This window comes from Rhea pennata, chromosome 20 (genome assembly GCF_028389875.1).
Source record: "Rhea pennata isolate bPtePen1 chromosome 20, bPtePen1.pri, whole genome shotgun sequence".
In the NCBI taxonomy this organism is placed as follows: Eukaryota; Metazoa; Chordata; class Aves; order Rheiformes; family Rheidae; genus Rhea; species Rhea pennata.
The window spans coordinates 1,978,709-2,002,851 of NC_084682.1; the positions used below are offsets into that span (position 1 = coordinate 1,978,709).

Here is a 24,143-nt window from a genome sequence, read left to right on the forward strand (position 1 = left end):
ATCTGTGGCCAGGAGGAGGGTCCAGGCCATGCTTCTGAACAAGGATGTGGTGCTTGGGAAACCAAGTGGCAGATCTGGTCCCGGGCAGACTCAGGGAGCCAGGACTGCAGGCAGCACTCGGGCCCCATCCTGGTGGTGCAGCATGCCACTGTGCAAGGCAAGGGTCTGCGGAGGCCCGTGGATGCTCTCCGCCTGCGCACTTCCCGGCCATCCCACATATTGTCTCCCACCCCACTGCTGCCACGGAGTAACATCCCTGAAAGCTCCAGCAGTTGCTTACATGGGAAAATGAGATTAGGAAAGTATTTCGAGTATCTGTGTCTGTCCTTCAGTGGAAAACAAGCCTGGAGCCAACAGTGTTTGTTCCATCAGCCAGGGCCCATAGCTTGGGAAAACAGAGCCGAAAAGCACAGCGGGAGACGATTGGCACTGGCGGAGATAGCGCTACCCACCAGCACTGAATGTGTGCGTGCTTCTGGAGACTTGTAAATATTTAGCATAACCCAGGCAATTCACTGAATCTCCCTCTCTGAATATCCCAGGAATCAAATAACTCCGTGCACATGTTTCCAGGCATCCCTCCGCAGACACTGAGCCACGCTGGCCTCCCCGGGGCAGGTCCGCCTGGCCCACACGAGCACCAGGCTTCGCTGCCGGCACGTTTGTTTGTGGCGTCCATCCCCCTTAGCAATCCCCTCGGGGAAGCAGAGATGCTGCCCTGTGGCTGGCCCTCACGCAGGCGTTCAGCCCCGGCGCGCCAGGAGCTCGGCGTGCGAGGGAGCGGTAAGCAGCATGGCCTGGATTCGGCATGTCCGCTGCACCGGTGTCGGACTGCTTTGCGTCGCTGTGTCTGTGGAGTGAGCTCGCTCCTCAGTCCTGCGGCTTGCTTGCTCTCTAACCTGAACAAGTCACGCTCAGATCGTTGCAACTTGGTTTCTCCATCTGTAAAGCGATCCTGCTGCCGCCGTGCTCATGTCACTGGGCTGTGCAATGCCCTTCGCTCCGTGCCAGGGATGCGAAGCGCTCCTTCGCAGGGGAGAAGGCAATACTCTTGTAATTATTAAGTCCCATTGGCTTCCCTGGATGTATAAGCAGTACAGAGGAGCATAGATTTTCCACGGTTCCCATGTTTTACCTACTTTGAATTTGATACAAAGTGAAAAGTCAGTAAATTTGGGCAATCCCAGGAATGAGGAACAAAGGCAGAACTGTGGAAAAGAGCTGTGTCTGGGAAACCCTTGGACTGAAACCACCCCAAAATTCTGGTTTGAATTTTGGGCAACTTATTCTCCCAGGACAATAAGATTAAGATGATTTCTATCCATTTTGCCTTTTATAGGAACAGACATAGCTGACAAATCTGAAATGCAAGGAGGCAGTGAGAAGCAGTAGCAGCTCTGCAGGTCGTCATTTTATGTGAAAATCAGCGGGCAACTTCAGTGCCCTCGAGCTCTCTATCACAGCTCCTGTTTAGTTTGACTTCCCTGTGGCAGCTGTCACCATCCCTGGATTATCAAACCACCTGCCTGAATTTCAAGGAACTCATCCATTTATTCATCAGGAATATAATTTTGGGGAACTCTCAAGGGCCTTGAGATAAGAGCATCTGAAACTGGGATTTCTGCTGAGTGGTGCATACACCATTGGAGCTGGCATGGATGTCTGCTCAGGCTGTGTCATCTTCTCCCCTGCTCGAGGGGTTGTTCTGTGGGCTTGGGTGCTGCACGGGGGTGTTTCCCATTTAAGCTGTAACCAACCAGGTTCACAAAATGTTGCCCACTGGGAGTTCCAAGTGCTGCGGGTCAGTTTGGCTCTTCTCAGGGATTTTACAGTTGCCTTAGCCCTGCCACAGGCTGTCAAGCGTTTTAGATCATACCCTGCTGCCCTTCCATGGGGGAAAGCAACTGTTTGAATGCCTCAGATGGGTGGCACAGTTCAGAGGCAGGGTCCCCAGCAGGACCCCAAGCAAAGCTGGACTATGAAGACCGGCACCCACTGGCAGGAGACAGGAATCCAAGTAGCACAGCCCTGGGAACAACACTCACTCCATATGTCCTTAATGTGGCTCCTGAAATCAGTATGAAAGGAGATTCCTCTGCAATCAGGGGAACTGTCCTTTCCACATTCTTCCCTGGGACCTTCAAGGAGTTCAGGAATTCAATTCCCACTAATACAAGTTGCTTTGAAAACACCAACCTAAAATTTTAATTATGGCACCTTGTAATGTAGGTGAGGAAAGAATCCACCAGACTGTACCTACCTTATTTTCCTAAGGTATGAGTTTTGATGATTTATTAAGGCTTACATTTTTAACAATGTTATGTTGCTTAATGCTGGAAGATGTTCCTACAATTAATGAAAAATTCATAGATTGACTGGGGAAGAAAGAGACCATTTTATGTCCCCTTCCAGATGGCCTAAACCAGCTGCTCACTTTTTTCTTTGAACTGAGAGTCTAATGACTTCTATGTCCTTTGAAGTCTGTCTCTGTGCTGCTGAACCAGAGGTATTTGCATGATAATAGCTGGGCATGTTTATCAGTGGCAAACTTGTGCTATTTTTCCTCACGGCCACTACTGGACACCACGCAATGTTGGCTCTGGCTTGGAGTTTTTAAGGGGAGAGTAAACACGAAGGCTTACCAGGCACTGGTAAAAGTTGTCTTGGTGTGACACTGCCGGATTCAGTGGAGTTACTCCCTAAACCCATCTGGCTCAGTCTCTTTACCCAGATTTCTGGCTGGTTTGGTTGCTTTATAAACCCATGCAGTGGTTTCAGTCTTGTGTCAAAAGATTTATTATGGCCTTACAGAAGCGAGGAATGCTGTTAAAAGGCGAATTTCAGCACCCTTTTACAAACAGAGGACAATAATTAAGGGCTTAGAGTATGTAATAAGAAGTCTTAAAAATAATAAATCACAAAATGGTGACAAAAGGAACAAAAAAAAAAAACAACTGTGGATTTGGTAGAAATTTATGCTAAGCAAGGAAGTCGGGAAGGCAAAGCTTAAATTCCTGGTTTTGGAATTTCAAAAATGAAGTGGCTCTGCTTGAGCCAGTTCCCAGACACTGCAAATTGCCGCAGAGCCACCAGTGTCAGCTGTGGACCAGGCCCCGGCATGGTCACTCTGCTGAACCCACAGACACTTCTGGCTTCTGGCAGAAGCTTGCTGGGACGGAGCGCAGACCACTGCTCCGGAGAGCAAACGGGACTGAGGGGGACACCGGAGAGGGGGTGGGTCGTTTTCTCCCTGGGCCAGCTGCTGGTTTTGTGTTGTTGTACAAAGCTGTTTGCCTTCGATCCCTTTTTATTAAGGTAACCAAAGCTACATGCAAGCGGTGGAGGAACAGGGCACCGGCAAAATTCCAGTTAGAGAGCTGGGCAGTCAGCAGAGCAATTGCCAGTGCAGCTAACAGGGGTCACCCCCTGAACCCCAGTGTGTGTACTGCGGCATTCACAGGGAAGCAGAAGGGGTGGCAAGGAGTGAGGCGTTCTGGGGTTAAATGCAACACAGCCGATTTGATTCGCTTTCACACCACGACCAGCTCCACCCATGCATGCTTTTCTTCTGACAGTGATGAAGATGACCCTCATACAAAGACTCTACCATACTGAAGGTGGCCATATGCTCCTCTTTTTCACTCTGCCTCCCAGCACATTTAGATGATATCAAGCAGATGCTCTCCCTAAAGCAATGGCTAGGCTGCGAGGAGCTCCCTAAAACTCTCTCATAGCACAGTATTAGTATAGGGTACCTCTTGAGGCTGTCTCTTTACTATGTGTTTTGCTGTGCCTGGCACCTTGGATCCCTGCTGCTGATCTGTGGAGAAAAGTAATAAAGAATAAATGGAATGATAAATGTGAGAAGCAGAGTAATGAGCAATAACTAGACAGCCAAGTGCAAAGAAGAAAGCCACAATGATGGTGGTGGTACAGCACGTGTTTTTCTTACTTGAGGTGCCCAGTCTGCTGAGGGCATGAAAGGAGGGTAAAGTGCAGAAAGCTGTTGGGAAGAAGTGCCAACAGTCCCTTTAGCAGGTGACCAGACCTTGGCTTTGCCAGTTTGTGACATGGGCAGAAGAAGGTGCTGTATGTGCCAGCCCAGCAGCCTCCTGCTCCTTTCCCACTGTGCTGTTCCCTGCGCTTGAAACTGTGTGTGCAGGATGGCGGCAACACATGGCAAATCCCAGGGGCATGTGTATTTCCTCATCAACTAGTCTGAGACGCTCTGAGATGTTTCAATCCTTGGCTTCTCTGCTGGAGTCTTACTCCAAAGGAAGTGATCGGAGGCTGTAAGTGAAGTTGATGCTGCCCATCAGCAAGAAATGGCTTTCAGGGGAGGTGTGGGTCAAATCTGGAGTAACGTCCTTGAGATGAGCAGGTTCCTCTTCCCAACTGCAAGTCCCTTGTGTCTCCAGTGCTGTAAATCTGTTGTCTCACCATTGTGACAAAATTGGGTATAGAACTGAGCCAGAGAAGGGCAGAGGATGGATGACAGAGGCAGCATGTTAGGAGTCCAGCAGCCCTAGACCAGGCTCTTATTTCACATTGTACAGACCGCTTACGGCGGCTTTTAATGAAATGCTGCGTGTCCTCCGTGGTAATAAATGCAGTCTCCCTAAAGCACGCCACGCGGAAGCACAGCCTGTGGTTACGCAGGGAGGCCGAACCCGGCCGCTCTTCCCTCGCAAGGGAGGCCGGACTGCGCGCCGTGGCCGCGCTGGGCTCCGCGGCGAGGCGGACGCAAGCGCGGCCGGATGGTGCCACCTGCCGCACGCGGCGGCCCCTCCGCAGGCCGCTCCTCGCTCGGTGGCTGCACTCCTGCTGCTGCCTCGAGTATAAACCCCACAGCGGCCGGACACGGTGGGCCAGCCCGGGCCCGGGGCTCCTCTCCCGCCGGGCGAGTCCTGCTCTGCTCCCTGCGTCGCCGGGGGGATTCGCTGCCAGCCCCGCTCACGCTCCGACAGTCTCATCCTTAAACTGCTGCGTGCTCCTGCTGTGGAACAAGGCGACCACCCGGGAAATAGCGCCGCTCCACTCAGAGCTCTATTTTACTCCATTTAGCTCTATTAAGCTCTCTTTAGCGCTCTATCTTGCTCTCTTTAGCTCTCTCCAGCACTCTATTTAGCTCTATCTTGCTCTCTTTAGCTCTCTTTAGCTCTCTTTAGCTCTGTCTTGCTCTCTTTAGCTCTCTTTAGCTCTGTCTTGCTCTCTTTAGCTCTCTTTAGCGCTCTCTTGCTCTCTTTAGCTCTGTCTTGCTCTCTTTAGCGCTCTTTAGCCCTCTCTTTAGCTCTGTCTTGCTCTCTTTAGCGCTCTCTTGCTCTCTTTAGCGCTCTTTAGCCCTCTCTTTAGCTCTGTCTTGCTCTCTTTAGCGCTCTCTTGCTCTCTTTAGCGCTCTTTAGCGCTCTCTTTAGCTCTGTCTTGCTCTCTTTAGCGCTCTCTTGCTCTCTTTAGCGCTCTCTTTAGCGCTCTCTTGCTCTCTTTAGCGCTCTCTTTAGCTCTGTCTTGCTCTCTTTAGCGCTCTCTTTAGCGCTCTCTTGCTCTCTTTAGTGCTCTTTAGCGCTCTCTTTAGCTCAGTCTTGCTCTCTTTAGCGCTCTCTTTAGCTCAGTCTTGCTCTCTTTAGCGCTCTCTTTAGCTCTGTCTTGCTCTCTTTAGCGCTCTCTTGCTCTCTTTAGTGCTCTTTAGCGCTCTCTTTAGCTCTGTCTTGCTCTCTTTAGCGCTCTCTTTAGCTCTGTCTTGCTCTCTTTAGCGCTCTCTTGCTCTCTTTAGCGCTCTTTAGCGCCCTCTTTAGCTCTGCCTTGCTCTCTTTAGCTCTCTAGCTCCAGGAACCACCCGGAGCTGGCTCGAGGGGCACGCGCTCGCCCTCCTTGCCCGCCCCTGCGGCCGCGGGGCGCCCTGGCTGGAGCCGCGCCTCGGCTCCCCCTCTCCCCCCCTTTCCCCGCGGGGCCGCTGCCTTTCACGGGAGCAGCGGATCGGGCCCCCGCGGCCCCGGCTCCGCCCGCCCTTCCGCCCGCCCTCCCGGCCCCCGTAGCCGCCCCTGCCCCTGCCCCGGAAGTGCTCCCCGTTGCCATAGCGCCGGTGCCGGGAGGGCGGAAGATGGCGGCGGTGGCGGTGCCACAGCCGGAGCCCGAGCCGGGGCTGGGGTCGAGCGGCTCTTTCCGCCGCTACCTGGCGCGGTTGGACGCCCTGCGGCCGCAGCCCGGCTCGGAGCGGCCCGGCGGCCGCCGCACCGAGCTCCACCTGCTCTTCGACCAGCTCATCTCGGAGAGCTGCGGCCCAGTGGCGCCGGCGGGGCCCAGCGCGCAGGTACCGCGGCCGCGCCGGGGGCGGGCGGCCGCCAGCGGGCTCTGAACGTGCGGCTTCCTGCGGTAAATGCTGTAGGGCTGCAGCACCGGCCCTGCGCGCCGGGGATGCGTCGTGATTCATTATCGTGCTACGGGCAGGGCTGACGTGCCTGTTTGTTCCCCACGTTTTTTTTCTAGAGTAGGGCTTTTTTCTGCATTTTGGAAGTACTTAATCCGTGTTTTTTCCCTCTCCTTGATCCTCTAACTTTATATTATTTTGCCCTTATTACAGTGGGTTTTGGGTCTAGTGTTTAAGTGGTACTCTCTGAGTGTCACTCTTGCAGTTAAAATCCATGTAATTATATATCTGTATCTGGATGGATGTCTGTGGGTGAATGAGGGAAACCTCACCAACTGGAGCTTTGTTATGTTATCTATCCATATGGAAGTTAGTGTTATCCATCCATGGATCTGGATATGTGATCAGACTCTTAGCTGATGATGTGGTTTCCATTTTAGCTTTGTTGTCTCTAAATAATAACCTGAGGCTGTCTTTTCCAGGATGTTTGTGCTTTGCTTGTCCAAGCCTGTCAGCTGGTTAATTTTGATCAAGAACACCTCGTCAGCAAAGTCTGTCAGCTCATCCATCACTTACTTAACAGATTTCAGGTATGGAAACCTTGGGCATGCCCCTTTCCATGCTTGCCCACTACTCCCTCTCTTGTGAGGCTGTGGAGCAGGCCTTAATATGGAGTCACTCCAATTTTTGTTTTAGCATTTATTTATTCTTAGCTGATGTTCTGATCTGTTTGTAGAATGGTTGAGGGGTTCCTCATGTAAGAACAGCTTTCAATGAGAAGTGACACACCATAAGAAATACTCTTGGTTAGAAGATGTTTTTTTGATTTACCCATTTCTTCAATGTTGACTGTGATGGTATATAATTTTAACAGCTACATCACCAGAGTCTGTAACCATCAAGAGGCAGCGATATTGACTTCAGCGGTACATGATGATGCTCTTTTTCTTGACCACAATTCTTTTTTGTTGTCACAGGTGATAGTTGATGAACAGAACTTGAATTTTCTTCTCTCCTACTCCATTTCTGCTCTTAAGCAATGCAGCTCTTGGACACATGTTGAAATTCTGCAAGCCTTAGCAGCTCTTGTTTACAATAATGGACCTAAATGTCAGAAGGTGAGTTTACAAACAGGAGAAAGTAACCACTAAAAATTTACAGCTTGCTATTTGTATTTTCTTTTTTTTTTTTCCAAAGGAAAGAATAGAAAATATATCACATTCGTGAATCATGATACCCTTTATGTAAAGATTACATCCCATTTAAGTGTTGCCTGGTATTTGTGGAAAAGTTAAATTTCAAGTGAGTTATAACAATCAGTAGGTAAATCTATTTTGCAAATAGATTTGGCATTCCCAGGCCAAATATGTGTATATCAGCAGGCTGCAGTTTTAAGGACCACCTAGTGTCTGGTGTGAATCAAGGAATACTGCTAAAGGAAGGGCAGATTGTATCTGGAGACTAAGCAGCCTGGTATGTCTGTGTGTGAAGCAGGAAGAATGCAAAGCTCTTTAAATTGCACATTACTCCGTGGGCTCCACTGAGAATCCTGAAATTTATCCTGTAACCAGATCATGTCTTTAGTGTGCAGTGGACTCAAAGCTATTTCAAAGAGGAGGTTGTCAGGTTTCAGTCCTGAACTTTGTGTGAAGCCCCTTGTTGCTGCTGAATGACTGATCACATGTGGCATGTTGAATCCCCTAGCAATTACCAATTCTTGGCAGCCTGCAGAGAAGTTTTCTGCCATTTGGCTGAAGCATGGAGTGGTGATGGGTCCGTGCGAGCAGTGTTGGAGCTGTTGACTTGAGTGGGTTTGTAGCCTATATAACTGCAGCAGTTTGATACAGTGGTTGTTACTAACTTAGCTTTATGGCTGGGAAGAAGGCATAAATTATGACTTAGTCTGAGCTATAGTCATGTCTGATGTTTCTTTAATATAAAATAAGAGAAGTTAGCAAGTGAATATTGTCTTGTCACTTTAGTCACACAGTCTTTGTACGAAATTTGAATTTGCAGCAGTCAAATATTTTCTGTTTAGCAGAGAGATGTGGAAGGACCAGTAAGCTAAAGGAAGAGTACTGACCATAATGACTTTTGATGATTTGTTCTAGTATCTCCCAGATTTGCTGGGGAAGGCTGGACTTCTGTTACAGTTCAGTGATTCTGCTCAGTCGGATGTGGAGCTCAGGAGGGCAGCAGTACGCAGCATGGCAAACTTGTGTCTCAGGTGTGTAACAACTTTTACAGATGATGGAATGGATGCTTTAGAAGATGCACATCTAACAGTGCAGCCAGCTAGTCACCTCAGTTTATACTAGACACAGTGAATGCAGAACCTGTAAGCTGTATATGCATAAATGTGAAATCTTGAACTTTAGCGGTCCAAGCTGTTTTCTCAGAGGTCCCATCTAACCTCAATTATTCTGTGATTCTAATTTCAAGAAAGTCACTTGCAATATTAGAGTTGGCTTGTGAGTATTGTCAAACATACACTGATGAGTTGAGGTAGTTAAATGTAGTGGTTCCAGATACTTAGGAATCCATTACAAAGGAATTTGTTTAATTAATCTAAAGCCATTGCAACAGTGGCCAGCTCATAATAAGTGGGTAGTTAAGGTACCAAAAATGAAAGTGGTGCAATTGTCTAACTGCATGAAGAGAGAGGACAAGTGGATATTAAAATGTTTCAGCACATTCAGGCTACCCAGACTTCATGGAAGCTAGGGAAAAGGCAAAAGTCATTCAAGGTCCTTTTTAAATGCCACATTTTGCCTAAAAAGTCCTTATGCAGTTTAACTAATTTGGTAGCATCTTCAGCTATTATCTTACTTCTTTCCCAAAGGAGTAGCCATACCTCTACTGTAAGAGAAATGGCATGTGCACACGCCTGTGGCGTGGAAGAGCAAGGCCAGGCTAGTTCATCAACCATTGGGTTACCGAAGTGCATTCAATGAGTTCTCAGTTTCAGTTCTTAGGGCTTTTGTTTCATATGTAAGAATATAATGTGACTCTTACTGCAATAATATTTTACTGTAAGAATGTTTTTTTAACAGGCTTTCACAGCATGTCTTGTAGAGCTTGGCTGTATGGAAAGCGTGGGATGAAAAACATTAGACATGACAGCTTGCTGAGCTAGACATGGAGATTTATTGTAATTGAGAAAGTAGCAACGGAAGTAGTAGATTACGGCTCGCTATGATTGTACGGGCTCTATGTGCAGAATGTTTTCTTTTGTACTTTGTAATGATAGAGTTTGTCCCTATCTAAAAGCCATCTCTAGAGTACTACTTGGATCTGAGTTAGTGTAATTTTTTAAAGCTGTATGATGGACTGAAAACCACAGTTTGGCTCCTCTTGCTTTTATTTTAGTGTTCCTGGACAGCCATATTTGGATGAGTCTTACAGAAGTGTCTGTTTTCAAACTTTTCTAAGTATTCTGCAGTCTTCTAAAACCTCCAATGTAGATGACATCACCTTTTGCATGGTAAGTGTGAACCTAATGGTCCAGAATACACCAATTAGGAAACTGTGCTGCTCACATAACTACTAGTGGAATATTCAAGTCACTTGGTAATTTCGAATTCAAAAGGTAACTGTATTATAATCAAACATTTCCTCTTTGGCAGAAGTGATGTGCTATACTTACGACTTGGAATATTGTCCAAATATTCCAAATATTTTCTTTATATTTCAACTGAATAATGTAAGTGACTGTTTCAGTAATTAAAGTTGAACTGCTTAGAAGGTCACCTGAAAGATGCAAACTTTCAATGTTTTGAGAAGAAAAATAAGTAATTCTGTGTTTTTGTTTTCAGTTGCTGCAAAATGCGCTGAAAGGCATCCAGTCACTTCTAAATGGTGGGAAGATGAAACTAATGCAAACTGACCAACTTGGATCTCTTCTTGCAGTATTAAAGGTAGATACTCAAATCCACTTTCAGAAAGAGGCAGAGACTGCAAGGTGCATGTTAAGATGTTTATTAAGTGGGAAACAGTATGAGATTAGAAAAGGGAGCAGAGAAGCCTAAGCATAAGAGGAAGAATGTAGTGTGAGATATAAAGAAAAGGCATTGAGTTTGTCTCTCTCAGCATCTTACCACCTCTCCTCAAAAAGGAATGTGAGAGAAAGATAGGAGGCTCATTTTTTTTAAAGATCTACTTAAAATCCTTCTAGGATAGTTGAATTTCAGATGTTGCAGAGCTGTTACATAGATGTTGCATAACATAGGGAGAGACAAGACCCGAAGAAAGGATCACAAACCATACTGAAAATTAATAAACACCTAAACAAACAAACATTAAGAAGAATGCTAATGTTTTTGTTACTTTCCTAGAAATGTATGTTTCATGGACTGCCAGGACTGAGCATAGAAATGCCTCCCGCCTTGTACCCAGCTCCATTACCTCAGTATGATAAAAGGTCGCCTGTCAAACAGGAACAATCGGAATTGGCTGCCTTTAAGCAAACAGGGGTAACCTGAAAATATGTTGCTTCTATTGCATGCAGATTGTGTGTGTGTGTGTGTGTGTGTGTGTATATTTGTTGTGATCTTATGTTACCTGATGTGATACTAGTGTTTGACAGTGTGACAGTGTCTTTGTCTTCTGAGCATGTGATACATTTCAGGTTCTTTGCTTTAAAGGTATTGATCATAAATCTTTGCACTGAATAAAATTGCTTTGTAAACTCAGACGACTAAAACAAATGGCTCTGCAGAGACTGTTTTTCCTGATTCTGTGTGCATCAGTTATTCATCTGTAGCCAAGAATTCTTGGCTTGCAGATGTGGGACTGCTTGCAGTCTAGTCAGAGCTTTTCATTTTATAAATTGCATTCTTTCTCCCCTAACACTTGACCAATTCCCAATTATTTGACTTTCGTAGGGAAGTCAAGTTCATCTGGAGACTGCTGCTTTTTTTTTTATTATTTTTTTTTCTTTCTTTTTCCTTCCTCATCTGCTCTGTTTAATCCCTCTACAGGTTATTATTTAACCTTGTTAAAGTATTTTGGATTACAGATTATCTGAAAGACATTAGACAAAATAAAGTAATATAGCTGTGTTTTTGACTTTTGCTTTTTAGGTGCTAAATACCTACTGTAAATCCAGAAGAACTACAGGAATATTTGCTGTTCCTCTTCTGTAATCACTTTATGTGAAATACAATCCCAAAGAAAAGTTTTGTTGGAAATCTTATGATTTACTGATAATCAAAGGCCAGTTATTACTAATTAGTTAGCATTATTACTAATAGGCAGAATTTGTAGGCTCTTATATATTAATGGTGTGTGATTGTCTATGTATGTGTAGTATTATTGTACAGGACAATATATGTGCAATATTGTTGCGTATAGGATGATAAATGGCTGTGATAACTCTCTGGTAAGCAATATCTTCTTTAAAAATAACTCATTTAGAAACTAAAACTTGTAAAATTGTGGGTTGATGAACTTCACTGAAGACGTGATTTATTGTATTACACTCAGATTTTTTCTGGATTAACAGTTTTATTCTCTGATGACACCTTTTCCCATTAGTAAAAAAAAAACCTTACAGTTGTAAAATGTTTAGAAATCTTTCTAGGTACTATTCCAAAAGATTCTAAAAATCTGTTTTTCTTTTTGAAACAGAACCGAAGAAAAAAGTCCAAAGGGAAACAAAAGAAGGGAGAGTTTGGGGAAGACACAAAAGAAGATTTGCCTGATACAGGAAATGAATCAGTCCATGAAATAGACATGCTGAAATTACACTTGGGGGATGTGCAGAACAGGCCCTGTTCAGATTCTCAAACTCATGCGTTAGATGTTACATACATGCATGCTGGAAAGGATCACTTATCTTCACATTATAATAGTTGGAAAAGAATCAGCAGTAGTGAGTCAGAGTATTCTGATGCTGAAGGTGGAATACAAAGCAAAATGAGGTAGTTGTTGTTCATGTAAACATAAAGCATGGTAGCAAATAATACTGCTGTTGCTATCAGTTAAACTTATGTATCACATTCAGTGATGCTTTTTGTTCTTGTAGATTTGGCACCAATTTTATGTATGTGCAGACTTCCTACACTTCAGTAGGATTCCACTACTTTTTTCCTAAACAAAACTGTTGAGAAAATCTCTTTTGATTTATGTGGTGGCATATGAAAATTGGAGGGCAATAATAAGTATTAGTTTGAAAGTAAATTTAGACCAAAAACAGGAAGAAAAAGAATAAAGTATTCACTTGCTGTTCTTCCAGCTAGCCACTAACGTAAGTGAAAGAGGTTAAGTCCAATGTTTTTCTCTGCTGCTTAGTCATTAGTCTTTTTGTTTATTTGTTTTTAAGATCTTACCAAGCTAAAGTTCGTCAGGGTGCTCTAGCCTGTTTTCTCTCTGCTATAAAATCAATAGAAAAAAGAGTTCTTTATGGCTACTGGTCAGCATTTGTTCCTGATGCACCTGGTATTGGCAGCCCTCAGTCAGTGTCGTTGATGACTATCGCTTTAAAGGACCCTTCTCCAAAGGTGAGGCGGTTCTGTAGAACTGAAACCATTGTATTTTCAAGTATTAATCTTAAGATTTGCCTTCTCTGACCTTCAGTAAGCAGAGTACTTTGGCTCCTGGATTTTTGTTGCCTTTGTCACTCCAACACAAAAAATGAAAGAAGATGTATTGCTTAAAGGAACAAAGGATTGGTTATATACTCTCTAAAGCTATGAGAAATGATTGCTTAAGTTGAATTTTCTCTTACTGAAGAAAGAGACTCATAAATTTTAAACTCCTCCATCAGCTCAAAGGAAATGTTGAAGAGAGGATGGAAGAGGGAATTTCTCGTGTGATATGGTTGTTCTAAAGAGATGATAATTGCTGTGAATTGAGAAATGAAGGAACATTAGCAGAGAAAGTTCAAACATTACAGAAATGTTTCAGCTAGCATTGCCAGAATGAGCATGCAATCAACTGTTACACACTAGAAGGAAAGTAAGGTAATTAAAGAAGAAGGTGAAAAATTCAGATTAAAACCAAATTTCCAAAGGCTAATGAAAATGGTCATCTTTCTTTCTTCTTTTCATATTTTATCTTTGATACTTGGTAAAAATCTGCAAAGTCCAGAATTACTGGGGAGGAGAACAGAAATGTCACTTTTTTCTGATATAAAGGCTCCCAAGGTTATACTGCGTAGTAAAAATATGGTTTGCATCAAATGGTTGAGATGAGAATTCAGGAAAGTCTAGGGGAAAATAATGGATTCCCAAAAAATCTTCCCTGGCTAGTAAAAGAAAAAAACTCAGATAAAGGATGAACTGTCAAGTCATTCCAACGAATATTTGCTAACAACTTAGTATATCTAGTGCTCTGTAACTAAACTGCTTTGGAAGAACCAAAGGTGAGGTCTCTTGTGTTGTAAAATGTTATCTTGGAACTCAGCTTTGTTGAAAAATGATGTTAACAATTTCTTCAGTCCTTACTTAGGTAGTACTTTTTGAGGTAAAGAAAAAGTGTGGTGTAATGGCCGCAGGTTAAACAGGAATAAGTATGTAAAAGAAGTTGAGAATTTTCTTTTATTTGTAGTAACATTCTTTTTTTTTTTTATCATTTCAGACACGTGCCTGTTCTCTTCAAGTTCTCTCAGCCATACTGGAAGGTTCTAAGCAGTTTCTTTCTGTTGCTGAGGATGCTAATGATCACAAGAGAGCTTTTACTCCCTTCTCTGTAACTATTGCTTCTAGCATCCGAGAATTGCACCGCTGCCTGCTGCTAGCCCTGGTAGCAGAATCCTCCTCTCAAACTCTGACACAAATAATCAAGGTAATTACCCTGATGTTACCCTACTTGGTGTTTTTGCCAGGTCAGAGTAGTAAAGTACTTTTTCTAGAAGTCAAGCTTGTAACCAGGTTTCTAAAAGCAGGTAATTGGGTCACTTGTTTTCATGTGCCCTCAGATAATTAGCTGTCTAAATGACCTGAATTGCAGATGTAAAAACAAATCTGTTGGAGGCCAAGCTGACATTGTAATCACCATTCTACGTATGTTCTTTTGTGTGTTTCAGTGCCTTGCAAATTTGGTTTCAAATGCACCATACAACCGTTTAAAGCCTGGTCTACTCACAAGAATTTGGAACCAGATAAAGCCATACATTTGTCATAAAGGTTTGTATTCTGTTTGGCTGGATCCTCTTTGTATATGTTATACTTTAATTCAGTGTTGGCTGTTGTGCAATACTTGTGAATTTCTTTTCTTGTGCTTGGTAAATACATAAATAGGTCTATCACTTTCAAATTATGTTATGATCTGTCTTGTTTGAAAACCACTAAAGAAGAGCGCTAATGCATTAGCAATATACTAACAGACGGTTTTTTCTCTTCCTCCTTCACTGTTATTTTTTGCAGACGTTAATGTACGAGTTTCTGGTCTCACATTATTAGGAGCTATAGTATCCATCCAAGCACCTTTACCAGAAGTGCAGCTACTTTTGCAACAGCCCAGTTCTTCAGGACTAAGTAATAGTGGTACTGGCACCCCTCATTGTTCTAATTCTTCAGAGCAGTGGAGAAAAACACACTCCTTGAAAGGGGAACCTCCAGATAACCCAGGGAGAATACTTTCAGAACCATGCTGGCTCATCCGTCTATGTATTTCCATCATTGTTCTACCCCGAGAGGATTCCTGTTCTGACAGTGATACTAACTTTCCATCTGGGAGCGTTTATGAACCTTCTCCTGTTCGACTGGAATCCTTGCAGGTGGGGATGAACAACTAGTTCACTGGTTGTGTTCTGGCATCTTGTGAAGGCTGGGAATCTTCCACGTGTAAACTCTTCAATATATAATCTAAACTAAAGTTTTCCTAGAAGAAAGTGAGAAAAACCTTGCAATCAAAGAACCTACATGCACAGAAACTATGGCATGATGCTGGGTGTGACTAAGAATTGCCTATGAACACTGGGACTTGGCCCTCTTTTTTTTTTTTTTTTTCATGTAACCACATAAAATGTTAAGATTTTGTAATATACATCCCCAAAAGTCTCACTCTTTTTCTGGAATGATGGCTGTTTTTTGAATCTAGCTTCTCAGAACTTGACAGCAATATTACAGGAGATACAGAATGTATTGCTTTTCCAGCCACTTCTGCTTAGTTTTTTAGCTACAGGAGACAGTAACTCATAGTAAATAATTCATCACATTGCTACCTGATAATGTTTTTGTTGCCTTTTTTTTTTTTTTTTGAACAAGATAATGGAATAAGGTTTTTAATTAGCTCTAGTATTCTCAACCTGGTGCTGCAAGGTGTATCTTGTTACGTTAGAGTTTGGTTTATGGTCACTGTGCTGGTAGCCCGTTAACAGGTTCTCTGTGTGTGTTTAGAGTGTTTTGGTTTAATAGAAGGAAAAAAGTACTGAGTGGAATTTTCTTCTATTTGTGTTTAGGTGTTGGCCCTTCTTGTAAAAGGCTATTTCTCTATGGCTCAGAGCTATTTGCTAGAGCTTGGAGAAGTGGCTTGCAAATGCATGGAAGAAATGGATCCATCTATTCAGCTTCATGGAGCCAAGGTAATATCATCAGGGAACACCAGCATTGTTTTATCAAGTTAGTTTTACCTATCAGTGTGCTCTGCAATTATGGATAAGTAATGCTGAATATTCAGTGCATCTATGTGTGTTTCCTGTAGCACACTGTAGAAAGGAGCCCATGCCCTTCTGTAGCTCTTTGGTAAATTCAGCACCTTACCACTTTAAGAAATGCACCTTCTGGTTCCAGTCTTGTGTTATTTGCACAGATTTATTGCTTTGGGAAGTGCAAGGACTGTAGCACTGGCCCTTCCGTGATTTAACATCAGCTGGTACAGAATCTCTAGTCTCTCGCCCAAAGAAAAGCTCAAAGAGATTCTCTCTGGCAGTTTGTTATGCTGCCCTAGCTGGAGACTTTATTTAAGAAAGGCTTTCCCTCCAATGTTCTCTAACAGAGGCAGAATAGAGTCTAAAATAATTCTGAATCTTGTATTTTTGTTCCTTAGGTAAATAAGTATAGTTCTAGGTAAAATTTGCCATAGTTCCATGATACTTGAATCATCCTTGATTACAAAAAAAAAAAAAAAAAGGAAAAAAAGTTGCTTTTCATTTTTTGCAGCTGCTGGAGGAGCTAGGCACAGGTATAGTGCAACAGTACAAACCTGATTCGACCATTGCCCCTGATCAGAGAGTACCGGTCAGTGTGGTAAGTGTGTGGGCTCTGTCTTAGATTGCACTCAACTGAGCTTCATTTCCTGAATTCCCTACAAAGTTACTGGCATGGGTACAGATTTGCAATTGCAAAAAAAATTGCAAAAAAGCAATTGCAGAAAAGCGTAAAGAGAGCACCCTGCACCACTGTAAGAGCCCGGTATGTGTAATTTCTTGCAAATTTCCTGCATGAAACTATAGGGAAAACTTGCCTTCCTCTCTAATATGTTTTGTTCTGCTTTGTTACTAAAGTGAGCTGGCAAGGTTGATACCTATTGTTTTGAAAGTATGTGGCTGTGTGTTCCTGTGATGTGACTGCTGTCTATTGAAGTTGAGCAAGGGCTCTAATACAGTCTGTCATCACTTTTTATCACGTTCTTGCATTAGTAGTTATCACAGTGGAAATTGCTATGTGGAAATGTTAAAAAGCTTTGTGCTTTAAAGATTCTTGTCGTTTTGAAGGCAAAAGTATTGGAATTCATGTTGGTTTGGAGATAGGCGATTTTCACATGGTATTTACACTATATGCATTTCCTCATCTGTTTTCTTCCTGCCTGATAGAGGTCTACCAGCTGGAGGAATAATGCAGATACTGCATGTGGTATCAATGCTACGTAAAACCTAGACAAATACACTTTTAGAGTTTTGGTGAATTTGCGTTGTTACATGAGCCTGCCTGAATATTCTGACTGCTCAGCAGTGCAGAGAGGGTGGTTAATACCATAATATATGTGATTATAGAAAAATCCATTACTTGAGGCTGTTTTAAGAATTACAGAATAGTTGAGGTGGAAAGGACCTTTGAAGATCACCTAGTCCAATTGCCTGCTCAAGCATGGTCAGCTAGAGGAGGCTGCCCATGGCTGTGTCCATTCAGGTCTTGAATAGCTCCAAGGATGGAGACTCCACTACTTCTCTGGGCAATCTGTTCCAGTGTTCAGCCACCCTCACATTAAAAAAAAAAAAAAAAAAAAAAAAAAAAAAAAAAAATTTTTTGATAAGTTTACTGAAGCTGAAGAACTATCATTCTACACAGGCCTATTTAAATCCTGTTTCTATGAACAGCAGGCAATTTAAAAAACTACTTTAGAGTATGTTAAATTTTCAGCCTGTCCCCAGTGACTGTACAAGACAGGAAACATGTCTAGTATGTCTAGTTCCACTGGGTTTCTGTTACTTAATATGACTATAAATTATCAGGCAAATGAAAATACCTAAATATGTGGTTTTAAGAATGGAATTATAATTCTACCGAATGCAATCTGATTGAAACATATGTGCCCTTAAAAAGGAAGCAAATAGAATCCAGTGAGCTTTATAGCAGTACTAAAGTGACTGAAAAATAATTTGTACAACTGGACACTGTGTAATTATTTTAGAGTTATAAACAGTTGTAATAATCACTTTGCTTGGTTATACTACCTGCTCTAAGTATGTCTTAAAGATCTTAGAAAAAGACAATTTATTGTAGTAAGTGTGTTGGTAGTATTTTCAAGTTTAGCCAGTGTGAGATAACTGTTGCATTTAAATACATAAACTCAACTTTTTCTCTGTAGGTTGTAACTTTCTGGACTATGATGTTAAATGGCCCTTTACCTGGTGCCCTTCAGAATTCTCAACATGCCACTCTTCAGACGAGTGCCTGCGATGCTCTTTCTTCTATCTTACCAGAAGCTTTCAGCAGTCTGCAGGTAACTGGAGACTCCTTTAAGTATGACATTTTGTACCTATTGAGATTTTGTTCTGATATACCAGATTATAGTGATGTAGAGCCTTTTAAAATTTTTATGGGGTAGGGGTCAGGGACGCCTTTCAATAGCCACAGCTTGTTCAGAATGTAAAAAAAAAAAAAAAAAAAAAAAAGAGGAAGACGACCAGAAAATGTAATGCTGTGAGTAATCAGTCTGACCACCCAGTGAAACTATGGATCACAGAAGCTGTTTGGCCCTGCCATGACTACTCAGCCTTGGCTATGATGCACAGGAGACGGAAGTCAAGAATTTCATTACATGGAGGTGGGGAGGGGACAGCTGAGCTAATGGCAGTGGACTGTTGTTGTTCACCAATTTGCATGTGTGTTTTTTCTTTTGATTGACTTTTAAAAGATTAAACTGCAGTGTTTGTCATGGCAGAAGCAAGCAAATGTATTGGCCTTACTCTGCTTTTGCAACATGAAATATGCTTTCAAACATTAAAGCCTTGGCAATGTATCACCACTGCATTGTGCAGCTCCTTTTATGTCACTGTGCCCTTCTTGATGGGGAGTATTCTGCCAGAACTCATTTGCCTGAGAATTGCTAGTACAGCAGTATCTCTGGAATTTTCAGTCTGGTTTCTCCAAGCACAGCATGTACTTCATCCCTCTGTACTTTGATCCCATACACCCTCTTCTTATGACCATGCCAGGGTCAAGTCAGTGCCCACTCTGACCCCTGCTCTTGATGCAGTACAGTTGATTTTTTGTTGCGGGTTGGTAAACTGGCAAACTAACCAGCATGAACTTAATCTGCCTTGTCCTCATTTATGAAATGGAAAGAGTGACTCTCCCACAGTTCAGTTGCTTTCAAATAGGTTGGTGAGGTAGGACAGGAAATAGCAACTGATTCACTCTTTTATTACAGAATGGCCATCTACCTTTTGCATTTGGATGATAGGTAAGATCATGAAGGAAATCAAAATGTTAACAGACAGCAAAAAGATTGCTTTTCCTGGAAGCATTCCTCTTTCCTATTTATCATCCTGAAATGCTAATCAGTTTACTTTAAAGAAAAAAGTGTGATTTGAATGATAGTTCCTACAAATTCCATGTAGTAGGCTCTTTCAGACCATTCATCAGTTATCTTTCTCTGTGGGACAGAGGTGTTTCCATCTCCTCTCTATTGCCATGAGTGTTTGTCATTGCAGAATGATCAGCAGATACTATGCATTACTCTGCTGCTTGGTCTGAACCACAGTGAGAACCCCCTGGTGAAAGCTGCTGCTGCACGTGCACTTGGAGTCTATATCCTCTTCTCTTGCCTTCGGCAGGTCAGGACTGGCCCACTTTTCTCATTCTGTGTCATTTTACAATGGATTTGCTGAACCATAAGATGTGGGACATGAGTTCATTTGCAATATGTTGGCCTTCTTTTTTTGCTTTTGGTCTTTGGTGTGTAAAGTTTTTCTTTACTGTCTCCAGCCCTGCTTTTGCCATGTGTGGTTAACAGAACCAGTGCCATTTTGGCATGTGAGATGAAGCAGAACCCAGAGTACCAGTTAAGTGGGAGAAGGAGGGACATTAGGGTCTTGCCTCAGCTCTCAGGGACAGAAAGGGAAAGCAAGGTTGGCATGAAGGAGCTGCAAGAGATGAAATGAAATTGGGAAAAAAGGGACAGTTGTACAGCTTTCTGTAGATCCTAACAATTTTTTGATGGAAGGCTTCAGGTCTATTTAAAATAGAAGTGAAGCTTGTTTATGGAAAAATACTTTTTTGCTTCCTGTACCATTTGATTTTAGCTTGGTTGAGATAGAAGGCATTGTTGTTTTTGCAGTGTGGCCTTAAATGAGCAATTATTGCAACAAATGTATACAGCAGCTGAAGTTGATATTCTAGTCCAAAATATTTTGAAAGAAAATCTTTTATCATAGACAAGGGAATGAAAATGAAATGTAATGTGCTGTAGAAGACTGGACAGATAGCTCAACGGGGAGTTTGGAGAAGCAATTAACTTTCTTAACAATGGGATTTGATGAGTATGAGATTGGCAATCCAGGTAATTATGTTAAAATTCAAAGTAACTAAAGTACCACTGAAATTAAATTATATATTGAACCCTTTTAGCAGCAGCTACCCAAGAGAGTGGTGAACTTGGTCACCATGCAGGCTTAGGCTGTTAATTAAAGATCAGACAAAGCCGTACTGAGAGCACTAGAAACATGTTAAAGTTGTTGCCTAAAAAAGAAGGAGGTATTAATAGAGTTGGTCTCTGTGCAGATTTCATTTTTGCTAGAAGGGCTAAGACGTGCATGTTGCTAAGGAAATCACCTGGATTTTGAAAGCTTTTCTAACTTTGCAACAGTGTTTACTTCTATAGGATGTGATGTTTGTGGCAGACACAGCAAACGCTATCCTGAATTCGCTCCATGACAAATCTCCAAACGTCCGTGCCAAAGCAGCTTGGTCCCTGGGCAATCTTACAGACACTCTGATCGTCAACATGTACGTAAGCAGAACTTCTGTGTCAGTGATAGTATTCCAGTAACATCAAACAGAGGGTACTATCCACTTAGTATCACAAAAGCCAAATGCCTATCGTGGGAAAAATTGTTGTTGAATGTGTCTGAATTGGATGCTTGTTTCTAACCACGCTTCAACCTATGTATCTACCAATGTAGGACACTATTCTGAGTATCTGATATACCTGGGCTTGAGTTCTACTAATCTGCTTGGTTTTATGTCTTCTAATCCTTAGTTTCAGAGTATAATTCAAGTTTACTTTTCAATTCTCTGCTTCTTACGTGTCACTTCGTGTAACTGCATGTTCCCAAGTTACTTCTGTATTATGTGGAAGTAAATAAATATTTAGTATTTCCTCAAGCCAAGGACTGAAGGAAGTCCAACCTGTTACATTTTTAACAAGAGAAATAGTTGTCATATATTGTTGCTGTCTTGCCTCTCAGCAATTCATTGCCCTCTGTCTTTTATTACAGACTTAATGCATTGCTAACAGGCTTTCCTGCAATGATAGCTTGGTTTTAAATTAATAAGTACAGTGGTCACATGTAGGAAGGTCTGTCTTACATATTAGCCTTTTCAAGAGTGAAGGTTGTTCATGTGCCCTTATAAAGGATTGTATCCCATCTTTGGGGATGGATTATCTGAGCAGGTCTTTTTCAATATGATTTTTATTCTAGGGAAACAATGGGACAAAGTTTTCAAGAGGAATTTTCTGACCTTCTACTGTTGAAAATGTTACGGTCAGCAACTGAAGCATCCAAGGACAAAGACAAGGTATGATTGAGGGGGAAAAAGGGAGTTATCATGCTGTAATTAGCTCTTGCTTTTTATTTAAAAAAAAAGCAATGGTTACTTGCTTTGGAGTATTCCGTATTTTATTTGAATAATCAAAATCCTTGTGTACAAAAAACTTATCACAATGCTGTGAAGTACACTGACACCTCAGATACCAGCACTTCTGGCACTGCTATACTTGTTTCTATTAGCCACGATCCATTCTGTTTTAGTTTGCTTCTGGGAGATGGCAAGATGCTTGCCCCAAGGTGCTCCAACAGATAGGGAGCTGCAGTTCAGCATCATCATTTGAGAGTTGGTGTTTGGATGTTTCCCGTGTCGTTTTACCTGCTGGGTGCTTGACTGCCCTTTTCCATAGTGCCCGACTTTTTTTCTTTGTCTTTTCTTCCCCCCCGCCCCTTCTAGCAGGTGACCATTTGCAGAGAATGATCTTTCTGTTGGCATTTAGGAAGTTACAATCTGATAAGAAACCAGTCAGATTCCAGATGGGCTCCTTGTTGACTCTGTGTATAATTACATAGCAGGCTTGACTAAAGCTATGCATATAAGTCAGAAGCCAAAACTATTTTTGTGTATATGTGTGTTCCAGATAAAGAGCAATGCAGTCCGAGCCCTTGGGAATCTGCTTCATTTCCTTCAACCGTATCATATAAGAAACCCCAGGTTTAGGGAAACCATCGAAGAATCTATTCAGGCCCTTATTTCTACTGTTCAGAGTGAGGCCACTATGAAAGTGCGCTGGAATGCTTGTTACGCACTGGGGAATGTATTTAAGAACCCTGCCTTGCCACTCGGTGAGTAGACTTGTCCCACTGGCTTTGGATTTATGCAGCAGGCTGTGGTTTTGATAAGAAGGTCTCTGTTATGAGTGTATTGGGGGAGGAGAGAGAAAGCAAACTGAGTCGAACCTTGCTGTTGTATTCACAGGTACATCTTGCCCAGAATTCTTGTTTCCAGTAAAATAGGCTCAGATCCCGCAAAGGCTAATACAGGCATAACTTTTCTAACATGATAGATTCCACTAAATATAGTAAAGAGTGTGAGGATGGGACTACAGCTGTGCATAGATGCAAAATAATGCTTTTCCTCCTACAAAACTTTAGAAGATTAACTTTTTTTTTTTTTAACTAATTTCTCTTTTTGTAATCTGTGATTCTTTCCTTAGACCAACATAAATACAATAGTGTAAGCCCAGTAAATATTTAGGAGATACTTCTATGGCTTTGTATATTTTGATGAATTTAAAAGTTTGGAGGGGAGGTTTTTTGAGTCTTTTGGGATTTGTTTGTTTTAGGAGAAGCTCCTTGGACCACACAAGCATATAATGCACTTTCCTCAGTAGTGAAGTCATGCAAGAATTTCAAAGTCCGAATCAAATCGGCCATGGCCCTCTCCATCCCTACCAAGAGGGAATGTTATGGATCTACTGAACAGTTCTGCCAGATCTGGAGTGCCTTGGTGGTAGCCTTGCAGAAAAGTGAAGACACTGAGGACTTCCTGGAATTTAAGTACAGTGCCAGCCTCAGAACGCAGATCTGCCAAGCTCTGATTCATTTGTTAAGCCTGGCAAAGACTACAGACCTGCCGTTCATTTTGGAAACTATAACAGAAAATGGGGATGCAATCAAATCCTATGTGTTGCAATATATGAAATCTGGAGTTGAAGAAAACGAAGCAGGAATGCACACAAACTTGTGTGAGAGGGAGAAAGCATTGAAAGGAGCTATTGAGCATCTCTATGGGATAGAGAAACAGCTGGAGGGCAAAGCTAGAATAAGAGTGTCTGTTTATCTAGAAGATATTTTGACAAACCATGTCAGTGCTACTGAATTAACAGAGGCTTAGAAAGAAACACCTGTTTTGGTGACCAATAAATTATGCTTCTGATTGTACAAAGGAGAAACACACTGCTTTTATTTACACAGGGTACCCAAAAGAGAAGTTTCCTGTTGATAGTATTAAACCATTTATTTCACATTTATTCGAGCCATTCATAACTCCAGATTAAATGATCTGAAAAACTTCATTTTTTAAAAAATTTGTTTAGTGAACTTCTAAGTTGTCCTCAGTGGGTTTTGCTGGTAACTAAACTTTTAGAATGTTTTGACTTTGAAAACAAATGCCTTTTCATTCTTGATATATTTTACACAAATAGCCTGTTTATGACTTTATTTAAAAGCATTTTGTTACTATTGCTGCTATATTCAGAATCATTTGTAAAGAAAGGGTTTGGCAGAATTGGTATTGTTTGCCTTTACCATACTGCAAGCCTGATTGACAACAACTATGGAGTTGATATTTTGTTTTTGTGGGCACTGCATAGTTTGTCACACTTACGTTCCTACAATAAACCTAAATATTTGAATAATAGCTTAAAGCACACACACTTTACCTATAACTCGGCATATTCCTCATATCTTATACCTGGCCTGCCCTCCATACTGCCTTCACTCATCTTGTCTTCCAAAAACTAATTTCTTGATTGATGGCACTGCACTATTTGAGCCAGAAAATTCAGATGAGCTTCTCTGAAGTAAGACATTTTGACTCTTAGGAAAGCAATGCTACCACTG

General features: G+C 42.2%; 1 protein-coding gene across 2 annotated transcripts; it reads left to right on the forward strand.

Moving 5' to 3' along the window:
* The first annotated feature begins 6,097 nt into the window (after positions 1-6,097).
* Positions 6,098-23,466, forward strand: HEATR6 (HEAT repeat containing 6). Of its 2 annotated transcripts, XM_062592618.1 has the most exons (20): positions 6,098-6,307; positions 6,847-6,954; positions 7,342-7,482; positions 8,476-8,591; positions 9,734-9,848; positions 10,180-10,281; positions 10,699-10,836; positions 11,993-12,285; positions 12,687-12,864; positions 13,943-14,149; positions 14,391-14,490; positions 14,731-15,083; positions 15,768-15,890; positions 16,468-16,554; positions 18,116-18,250; positions 19,464-19,586; positions 20,633-20,757; positions 21,453-21,549; positions 22,160-22,364; positions 22,865-23,466. In XM_062592618.1, exons 1-20 carry the CDS (start codon positions 6,098-6,100, stop codon positions 23,413-23,415), a joined length of 3,507 nt encoding a protein of 1,168 aa, XP_062448602.1. In that variant the 3' UTR covers positions 23,416-23,466. The 2 variants fall into 2 exon arrangements, with proteins under 2 accessions (XP_062448602.1, XP_062448603.1); XM_062592619.1 differs by lacking the exons at positions 6,098-6,307; positions 6,847-6,954; positions 7,342-7,482; positions 16,468-16,554 and having other exon boundaries at positions 8,486-8,591.
* The last annotated feature ends 677 nt before the right edge of the window (positions 23,467-24,143 follow it).

Bases quoted from the DNA above. Each gene is read 5' to 3' on its own strand.
- HEATR6 (XM_062592618.1), top strand. From the start codon at position 6,098: ATGGCGGCGGTGGCGGTGCCACAGCCGGAGCCCGAGCCGGGGCTGGGG. The intron at 9,849-10,179 runs GTAAGTGTGAAC...TTTTGTTTTCAG, and splicing joins ATGACATCACCTTTTGCATG to TTGCTGCAAAATGCGCTGAA. The intron at 16,555-18,115 runs GTAAGTGTGTGG...TTTTCTCTGTAG, and splicing joins AGAGAGTACCGGTCAGTGTG to GTTGTAACTTTCTGGACTAT.